Source organism: Rhinolophus ferrumequinum, chromosome 6 (assembly GCF_004115265.2).
Source record: "Rhinolophus ferrumequinum isolate MPI-CBG mRhiFer1 chromosome 6, mRhiFer1_v1.p, whole genome shotgun sequence".
Taxonomy (NCBI): Eukaryota; Metazoa; Chordata; class Mammalia; order Chiroptera; family Rhinolophidae; genus Rhinolophus; species Rhinolophus ferrumequinum.
The window spans coordinates 61,542,829-61,553,166 of NC_046289.1; the positions used below are offsets into that span (position 1 = coordinate 61,542,829).

The following is a 10,338-nucleotide window of genomic DNA, read 5'->3' on the forward strand; positions in this document are numbered from 1 at the left end:
CTCCTTGAGCCCACAGTAGAGGGCTTCTCGTGGGGTGCGTGCTCTCTGCGAGCCTTAGGGCTCAGTTCTGGATTTCAGGTGATATTGCGTTCAGGCTAACGGTTACTAGAGGGGAAAAATGGTGGTTCTGGTCATCTTCAATCCACCTGCCACTGATTCCTTTTCAGAGTCCTCATACAGTGCTGCATGCACTGTGTCCGAGTTTTCTGTTGATTTCAGTGGGAGAGGCAGGTGGAGTGAGCTTACTCCACCTTATCTAGAGCTGGAATCCCCAGTGCAGGATTTTAAGCAGGAGAAGATCATGGTTTGAGTTGCTTTTCACTTTTGTTTTCTTTAAAGTGTATTTTTAATGCATAATATCTTAAATGCAAAAGTATTGCATGCTTAGTGTAACAAATAACACAATACAGAAGTGCATAAAGTAAAAAGTGAAGTCATTTACCCATTCAACACCACCCCCACCAAATTCCCCAGAATAACGTCTTTTACTTGCTTGATATTTTCTACATGTGGGCTCCTGCATGTATACAAACACATTTATTTTTTACAAAAATGAAATCATATTATTCTACAACACATTTTTTCTGTCAGTACACATAGAGACTGCATTATTTTTAATGGCCACACAATCTTCTATATGGATGTACTATGATTTATTTACTAATGCTTTATTGATACACATTTAAATGTTTCAATTTTTGTTTTTGCTATTAGAAAGTGTTGTGTAAATATTCTACTTTTTTTTTCCCCGATAGAAACCCTTTATCAATTAAAGTTTTCTTCTATTTCAGGTTAAGAGCTTCTTTTTTTATATATATAGTCAGGAGTGGATTTTAACTTTATTATGCCTTTGAGGCATCTATCCAGATGATCCTTGGTTTTTGTGATGTGCATTTTAGAAAGATCCTGATGAGTATGGGGAAGAGTGGGGGCGAGGGGCGGCTGGCAGCAGGAGACAGTAACAGCCTGTTAGATGCAGGCCAATGAAGGCTGGTACTGCGGCAGTTATTGGAGAGGTGTTTGGAGATAGTCAGCCAGACCTGGCGACTTCTTTAATACCGGGGCAGGGTGTGTGGAGGAGAGTGTAGTGGTCAATTTTGGTGATGACCCCCAGTGTTCATTCAGTGGCTTTGAGTTTTTGTTGCCTTAAGAGGCCTTTGAAGTATTTCCACCTGCGATTTCCTAGAAGAAGGTGATGAGAGAAGTTCACATGGGGTGTGGGCCCCGTCAGAAGTGGTCCCAGACCCTGGGGGAGTCATGAGGGTGCAGTGCAGGAAGCTGTGGGCAGAGGTCGGGTCATAGCGGGTTGGGGAGAGGCCTTAATTTGCCAGCTTAAAGCCCTCTCAGACCTGTGTTTGCTTCCAGCTTCAAGTATGGACAGTCAGTCATTTGTGATGCTGCCCCCTATTGATGAAGTGGTGACCAATCTGGGAACTCTGATAAGCAGATGCTTCCATGGGAAGAACTACTGCCGGCAGGTCCTCTGTCTGTATGAACTTTCCAAGGTAGGTGCCAAAGGGTGGGGCTCCACGGGGAGCTTCCTCTGAGGAGGAGGAAAGTGGGGAGCTGGAGGTAAATTTTGGACATTGCCAGGTCAGCCCATTAGATGGTAACCATGGCCTGGGAGGGCAGCTCTTGTCAGGATGTGGCCCGTCAGTCCGTCCCTGGGGAATACTGGCGAGGACGCCAGGCCAGGTGCCAGGGTGCTTTGAGTCCTGGTTGCAGCTCAGCCAGCCAGACATTTCACTTCTCTGGGTCCCTGGTTCTTGATCTATAAATAATTTGACCACCAGGGTCCCTTCTAGCTGTAATATCTTAGGTTTTGTGTTCAGGATTGTTTGACACTTTCCATATGGGAAAGAGCCCAAAATAAGTTTTAAAATAAAATAAAATGGAAAATGACCCTAAAGACAGGAGCCAGAGCAGCCAGGAATTGCTTGTGGCTTTGTGCTGATTGAAGGAGAACAGTAAACTCTAGGTGAAGTGCAAGAGCCCAAGAGAATAAAGCCGAGCACTAAAGCCCTTTGCCCTGGATAAGGCTCAGAGACTTCTTTGGAAAATGAGGGTTTTGCTGCTGCCATGGGAACAACAGGAAGGGGCTCTTCCTTTCTATTCAACTTTCTCACGTTTCGTAACATTTGCAAAGCTCAGTGTTCAACACGAGATAAGTCTCCTGATGCTTTCTGTAGACAGCCTTCCTCTTGCTGGGATTTGGCTCACTGGCTAAGTAATAAGAAGGGCTAGAATATAGTGCTTGCTTCCTCGAAGGTTCCTGCCCAGGGTCAGGGACCCTCAAGCTCAGAAACGGATGGAGTGTGTCCACGTCAGAATTCAGAAAGGGCTGGCTTTTTCCTGGCTCCCAGCAATAGCTCTGACTGCCTTTGACTTCCTCTCAGGAGCTGGGCTGTTCCTACACACACGTCGCCGCCCAGGGTGGTGAGGCCGTGCTCCGAGCAATCTTGACCTCTCAGCAGCCCGACAGATGCAAGCGAGCCCAAGCCTTCATCAGCACCCAGGGCCTTGAGCCAGACACGGTGGCTGAGCTTGTGGCCGAAGAGGTGACCCGGGAGCTGCTGTCCCCATCAGAGGGAGCAGGTAACCTGCCCACCAGACTCCCCCAGCCTTTCAGACCACGGTCGTAATTCCCACTGTTACGCCTTTGGATGATGTGCTCTATGCATCCTGCATGCTGCCCTCTCAGGCTGCCAGGTTGCACTTGTAAAAGGAGAACACATTGCATTTGTTTTTTGTTTTATGATTTTGCTTAGAGTGGCTGTGCCTTTCTTTGAGCTCATGAACTCCTGTCCTGTATGAGGACCACTAGGCCAAGGTATTTGGGCTCAACAGAGGCAAGCTGCATCGGGAACTCCTGTAGCAGCATCTGGTGCCCAGGCCGAGGCAGACAGGGGCCCTGGCATGGGGCTCTTCTCTTTCTCTCAGCTCGCTCAAGGTGAAATCAGTGCTTTCTCCACATCTTTCTCTACAGGACATAAGCAGATGTTCACCCCAGCAGAGGAAAGCCAGACATTTCTTCAGCTCACCACTTTGTGTCAAGACCGCACATTGGTAGGCATGAAGTTGTTGGATAAGATTTCCTCCGTTCCCCACGGGGAATTGTCTTGCAGTAAGTTCTTGGCCATTTTCTTACGTTTTGGGCCCAACCTGGTCTTCCAGAAGTCTTCCAGAGTTAGTCTTTCCAAAACTCAGCTCGGGTCCGTGTTCCTGCTCTGGCTCCATACCCCTCCAGCAGTTAATAAATTCTTGGTACAAAGCCCTAAGTTCACTGACGAAAATTTAGAAAATGTATATGGAAAAGTAGCCCAAAATTTAAAATCACACGAAAAGGTAAACCTTTAACATTTGGCATAGTTTTCTGATTTTACTCTTACGTTACCCTGCAAAGTAAAATATTATTTCCCCCATTTTAGAAGGAAACTGAAGCTTAGAGAAGTTAATTTATAGCTGTTATATAGCAGAGTTCGTATTTGAACCCACTCTGTGTGATTTAAAAGCCCGCTCGCTCCCTTTCCACAATGTCTAGTTCCTGGTGGGCCTTCAGTGTTATGTCCTTCTGAACCTTTTCTACGCAAATCTGTAGGTTTTCATTTTTCAAAAATGGCATTATACTGTGCATATTGTTTATAATTACTTTATGAATATGCTGTCTTTAACATTTTTCCATGATATTGAATATTCTATGTCATTTTTAATGGTAACACATTATTTCTCTTATATGTATTATAATTAAAAATTGTTCACCCTACTGTGGGACCTTTAGATTGCTTTCAATTTTGTTTTAAAACACTGTAACAAACATCGTTATAGGCAAATCTGTGAGCAAATCCATGATTATTTTCCTAAGATAAATTCCTGACTCAAAAGAGTATGCCCATTTTTAAAGCCAGAGAGAGAGAGGCAAATTTTACTCCAGAAAAAAAAAATGCTCTTTTCCACGTAAGCAGTGTGAGGAACGTTTCCTGGAACCCATTCCACTTTGCAAATTTGATAGATCCAAGGAAGGCATTTTACTGATGTTTAGTGAACAAATGAAATAATAAAAGGAGAAACAGTATTTTAAAAATCGCCTTCTGTATCTCTTCTCAGTCCAGTTCAACAATATAACATTTACTGAGTACCACCTGTATCCCAGGTAGTCTAAAAACCAGGGATATGGTGACCAAGTTAAGCAGTTCCTGGAGCTCACAGACTAGGGTATGATACACAGGAAGAGCCAGACTGACGGGGTCAGGAAAAGTTTTTGGAGGAAGTGTCCAAACCAAGGCCTGAAGAATTAGTCAAGGCTGCTCAGTAGTCGGTAGGTTTAAGGAGGGCTCCACAAGGTGCCAAGGCCCAGAGGACACAGCATGTAGTAAGGCTGGGAACACTTTTTCTATCTTCAACATTGCAGATATTTTCCCCAGTTTGCCTTTTAATTGTGCTTACAGTGATTGTGTGTAATATTTTTAAATTTGTATGTAGTCAAATCTTTATTAATCTGCAAAGCCATTAGAAGTACAGGACACAGGGCACTTGATTAGGCCCTTTGGAGTTGTGTTGGCAGGTGCTCCATCCGTTTGTCTGCAGTTTCTCCATCTTTAGAAAGCAGGGGTTCCTTGTTCTCATTTGTAGGGCCTCAAACGGTCACTCTGTGGTCACTCACTACAGGACTTTCTTTGAAGAGAGATTATGCTGTCACTGAGAGAATTTAGGCAGTTAGGGAGCTGTCCCAGAGCTGGAGCTGGTGAGGTCAGGGGTCAGAGGACCGCTGAGAGGGCCTCTCCAAACAGGCCCATCTGTCCCAGGCCCCTTCACCCTCCTGCCAGGCTCAGACAGTGGGTGGCCAGGGTTCACAGCCCTATCTTACCAGTGCCCCGCTTAACCAGCCACAGAACTGCTGATCCTGGCCCATCACTGCTTCACGCTGACGTGCCACATGGAGGGCATCATACGAGTCCTGCAGGCCGCCCGGCTGCTCACAGACAACCACCTGGCCCCCAATGAGGAGTATGGGCTGGTGGTAAGTAACTCCCTCACCCCCCCACTTTCCATCCTGAGGAAACCTTTGAGAGCAGATAGGTGGGGGAGCAATTCAGAGCTGATGTGGTCGTAGGCAGTTTGCCCATCGGACACCACCACCTGCATGGTAGCTGGCTGGACAGCTCAACACTGCCCAGGTTATTTCTGTCAGAATCAGGTTGCTCCAGAGAAGCCCAGAGGATCTCTGCCACGCTCCAGGGCTGTTAGCTTTTCTAGAAGGCTAAGACAGCTGTATATCCCCCAACATAGGTTCAGACCTACCTCTTATCTCTGAATTGAGATGAGCTGACAAATCAAGCCTTCTGTGCCTCCCCAAATGCTCTGGGCTTGAGACTGAACTGACCGAAGTGGCTGAGCAAGCCACTAGGCACTGCAGTAAGGAGTGGTGAGAAGGCAAGCGTGCCTGCCCGGGAGGGTAGCTCTTCAGCACTCAATAGTCAAGCTTAGAGACAAGAAGAGGGAGCAGCCCAAGGACTAGAAATTCTGAATCCCCGAGGTGTCCCCTTGTTGGGTACATGGGAGGGGAGGCTAAGCGTGGAAGCCTGGCCATCAGGCCTTCTCCCCCGAGCTTGGTATCTGACAGCAGCCTTCAGGGGAGTGGTCTGGTTCACAGGACTCCAGGGATGCTGACGCAGGCTGCACTTTGCCGTTCCAGGTGCGTCTCCTCACTGGCATTGGAAGGTATAATGAGATGACATACATATTTGATTTGCTGCATAAAAAGCACTACTTTGAAGTGCTGATGAGGAAGAAGTTGGACCCGGTAGGTGTACAGTATTTTGAGCTCTAAGATGACATGTATTGTTGATATTCAGGAGTCTCAGACTTTCTCAGGAATACTCCCAGTCGGGGGGGCCTGGGATACGAGGGAGGGAATTAAGGACCTTTAACCAGTAGCTGAAGGTTCGAGTTCAGACCAAGTAGCGATTATGCTGACATATGCTAAATAGGGAAGTAAGTAAGTTCGTGTACCTCCACCCTCAGCTGTTAGCCGCCTCCAGGCCTAATGCCTGCCCTGACAGGTGCAAGGTCCTTTCCTTAGAGCCATGCGGACATGGGGTGGCCAGCTCAGAAGGCCGTGACTGAGAGCTATTAGAATGGACAATTTTCAGAGGACCATGAAAAAGTGTGTTGCTGAGAGCTGTTAGGAAGTGAAAGCCAAGGCCTGGGCCTGGAAAGCTGTGGAGCTATTTCTAACTACGAGCAGGAGGGAGACTTGGAAGCAAAAGCCTCATCTGCCAGATCGCTGGGCTCTGGGCGCTTGTCTGTCCTCAACATGTGGCACCAACATATCACTCACAGAGCCTGTTTCCAAGTTATTCATTTGGCTGATTCATTGCTTCAGCCCATTCACCTCTCAAGATTTAAAAACCATGGTACACTTTTGGCTTCCGGGAACTTGGGCCCAGCCAAGCAGGATTAAAAAAAAAGACAAAGCAGAAAAGAACCCTTAATGCTGGGGCTCATTTCAGGCCAGGCCAGTGCAGTCGTCAAGGAGAGGAGCAAGTCCTGGCAGCCTTCAGGTCCCCCAGAGGGTATTTAAGTTGTTTTTGAGGCATTTTTGTTTTCTGTATTTAAATACTTTTAATAACTTTTCTGATTATAAAAGTAACGCATATTCAATGTTAAGACACTTGGAAAACAGAACAACACAGAAAGAAAGCGCTCTGTGTGTATCTACCATCAGGAGACAGCCACTGCTAACAAGTTCGGTATATGCCCTTTCTTTGCACATGTATCCACAAACGTGTGTGTGTGTGTATTTAATATTTTTAACCAAACTTATGCTATCCAGATATAAACTTTTCTCGCTTAATAAGCATGTCATGAATATTTCCCAAATCAACATCAGTTTTAATGGCTACATGGCATTTTCTTAACCCTTAATTTGACATCTGGATTATTTCTAATTGCCATTAAATATACTTGTTACATCATCTTAGCACTTTCCTTTGCTTATTTCTTTAGGGATAGATTTCCTAGAAAGGGAATTGTTAGAATGATGTGTGTGTGCATTTTTAAGGCAGGTTTTACCGTTCACAGCAGCAGAGTATGTGCCTGTTCCCTTATACTCAGGATAGCATAAACTTTTATATTCCTTTTTGCTTGTCTTTTCCTTTTTCTTAGGAGGTTTTAAGGAGCTTTCAGAACCAGGGACTCAGCCAGTCCTGCCTGCCTTGTAGTCCCTGGTTGAGACCTTGGTATTCCCTTTTCTGCACAGAGTGGCACCCTGAAGACGGCCCTGCTTGACTACATCAAACGCTGCCGTCCCGGGGACAGTGAGAAGCACAACATGATCGCACTGTGCTTCAGCATGTGCCGCGAGATCGGGGAGAACCACGAGGCCGCTGCCCGCATCCAGCTGAAGCTGATTGAGTCTCAGCCCTGGGGTGAGCAGGGCCCTGCTGCTGGCCAGGGAAGGGGTCTCCGGAGCCCATGCATGAGACTAACCCACCTCAGCTTCTAACAGCCACTCAGTGGGGCCCCGGCTGGGCGGACAGAAGGAAGAGGACGTAGAAGACATTTCCCTCTTGTAGCCTGTACACCTAGGGTGTCGTCCTTCAGGAACCAATGAGTATATTGATGCTGTCTAAGCCTGCCTTGTTTCAGAGAGAAATGAACTAGATGGAGCACTGAATCCTATCCCAGTGTGTGCATTTCTGGCTTACTGCCCTTTACCTGAGTGGGGCATAAACAACAGCTGGGCTATTTCTAGTCCAGCCCAGGATCATGCCGATTGGGGTGGAGAGGGACTAGCCTTGGGAGTCAGATCCACCCATTTCCTTTCCTTTACTCCCCTGCAGAGGAAAGCCTCAAGGATGGGCACCAGCTGAAGCAGCTGCTGCTGAAGGCCCTGACTCTGATGCTGGACGCAGCAGAGAGCTATGCCAAGGTGACCATGGGGTCTTATTCCAGACTGGCTTTGGGGCTTAGTGTCTGCAGTAGGAATTATTTTGCCCCTGGGCTTTTCCAAGTGAAGGGGGAGGAAGTCATGGACCAACTGGGGGCAGAAGGGGTGAGTTCAATTGCTGGAGGGTTCACAGGGGAGATGATAGCAAGTCTCTACCTGCGCCTACCTCCACATCTGTCCCTCAGGACTCCTGCGTGCGACAGGCCCTGCACTGTCACCAGCTCACCAAGTTGCTAACACTACAGATTCACTTTCTGAACACTGGCCAAAACACAATGCTCATCAACCTGACCCGCCCCAGGCTGATGGACTGCATCACGGCCCTACCCCGCTTCTACCAGGTGAGCGAGAAAACTCTAGCCCGCACCGCCAGCGTCCTCTCTCCTGCTCTTCCTCATGGGACCCAGAGCTTGAGAGGCTTGCCTGAGGTCTCAGGGCTAGTGACAGACCCAGGATAGTTCAGTTTTCCTTAGCTGTCTGACATACCCAATTACCTTTCTATGGTTAGTATTTCTTACTAGCATGTTGTTTGGACAAAGGTGAGAGATACCGTTAGGCCAGCAGATACCTTTGCTCCTTCGACAGTTTAAGGTTCAGAGGAACATCTCTGCTAGTGGTCCTGGGAGCATCTGTCAACACCAGCGTTTTACAGAATGGTGCACCTGGTTAGCCTAGGGAGTCAGCGCTTCTGGGAGCCTGGTTCTGGCTCTTTAATGAGGGATGGTTATCAGGAAATCAGCCCTTTCATAGTTCCTTATACAGTTGATTTAGTGGGGAAAATATTCTTAGCAGTTTTATTAATCAATTGTGAGGACGATTAAAAACACTTAAAGGTGTTTAAGGAAAGGGAGGGTAATGTTCAACTAACATCAATTCTGATACATGGAGCCTTTTAACATGACTGGTAATGATCACATTCACTCTGAGTATACAGTACTGTCTTCTAGAACAACTTTACATCAGACAGGCTCTAATGGTATCCTTCCCTCCATCCTTTTAAGGCTTCTATTGTGGCTGAGGCCTATGACTTTGTTCCTGATTGGGCCGAAGTTCTATACCAACAAGTGATTCTTAAGGGAGACTTTAATTACTTGGAAGAATTTAAGCAGCAAAGGTTATTAAGATCCAGTATATTTGAAGAGATTTCAGAAAAGTAAGTATTAAAATGCCTCTGCTTAAAAATTTTGTGGCTAAGTAAAACATGCCTATAAGCTACCCCTCTGCATAAGATGCCAAGAATCCCCCCAGAAGGAAGAGATCTTTGAACAAATTTATGCAAACAGATGACTGAGAACAGTTTGCTTATGGTGCTCTGTACTTAAAATGGGAGGATAGCTACTCAGCTTGCCCGAGATGCTAAAAACTATAAACATCAGAGGTCCCCCTCTGGAGTACTGAACTTACTCTAATTAAGGTGAGCATTACGGTACTCATTTTTAATGATTAATTTCAATGTTCATCAGGCACCCCCCCAGTGCTAGTCTTATAAATCCCAGAATCTTGTCTATCATCTAGCACCTTCATTGTAGATAGTCATAAGTGTCAGAGCTGACAGCCCTCATTCAAGATAAGTTTCTTAACTTGTACATTCTTGTTTGTCTAGATACAAACAACAGCAGCCTACTGACACAGTTGTGAAAAACCTGAAGAAGTTACTCACATATTGTGAAGACGTCTACTTGTATTACAAGCTGGCATACGAACACAAATTTTACGATGTTGTAAATGTGCTCCTGAAGGACCCTCAGACAGGCTGCTGTCTAAAGGACATGCTAGCAGGTTAGATGGATACAGATGACATGAGCATGGTTACTACCAAGATTTCAAAGTTGCCCGTTTTCTTGTACTGAAATGAGGTACTGACAGATGTTTGTGATCAGAGTAGAATAACGCATTGGGGGTCTTTGTTGTCCAAGTTATAAAACCCCAGAACTGATCATACCAGCCCTTTGTGAACTGTGGGTAAAGAATGAGTTTTCACAAGGAAATTCCTAGTATAAAAGTGACTGTTCCTCTGTACCATTTTGTATAGACACTGGTATTAAGATCAAAAGTTCCACCTTCCTCAGGATGGCTTCTACTTTATATGATACAATATTGATTAAAGAATATCTGTGCCTGCAGATTCCAGTTTCAAAGGAATTTAATATTTACACAGTTAAGGAACAGATGATACATTTCCATTAGTTAGAAACTGATCTCTGTAATAAAATAGATTTTAAATTCAGTGCATGTCGTTATTAACTGCTAAGGAAATCTTAGCCCTTGTCTGTCTTAAAACAACCTTTATTTGCTGTAATTATTGCTGTGTAATCACTGCTTTCTCTTAATTCCTCAAATCATTTGGATGGTCTTGTCTTCCACTTAGTGGTCTACAGAGCTTTGATTGA

The 10,338-nt window shown here is 45.7% G+C and overlaps 1 protein-coding gene across 2 annotated transcripts in view; it reads left to right on the plus strand.

The window, feature by feature from the left end:
• Nucleotides 1–10,071, plus strand: part of SPG11 (SPG11 vesicle trafficking associated, spatacsin) — a 75,210-nt gene extending 65,139 nt beyond the window's left edge. The window contains exons 31-40 of one of the 2 annotated variants that reach the window (XM_033108529.1): nt 1,366–1,505; nt 2,397–2,595; nt 2,987–3,124; nt 4,884–5,017; nt 5,693–5,800; nt 7,259–7,427; nt 7,842–7,930; nt 8,134–8,289; nt 8,950–9,101; nt 9,552–10,071. In XM_033108529.1, the coding sequence (XP_032964420.1) occupies nt 1,366–1,505; nt 2,397–2,595; nt 2,987–3,124; nt 4,884–5,017; nt 5,693–5,800; nt 7,259–7,427; nt 7,842–7,930; nt 8,134–8,289; nt 8,950–9,101; nt 9,552–9,732 (1,466 nt within the window). In that variant the 3' untranslated portion in view covers nt 9,733–10,071. Of the gene's footprint in view, nt 1–1,365; nt 1,506–2,396; nt 2,596–2,986; nt 3,125–4,883; nt 5,018–5,692; nt 5,801–7,258; nt 7,428–7,841; nt 7,931–8,133; nt 8,290–8,949; nt 9,102–9,551 lie in introns of those variants that run through there. The other variant, XR_004423231.1, reaches the window with a different exon arrangement.
• The last annotated feature ends 267 nt before the right edge of the window (nt 10,072–10,338 follow it).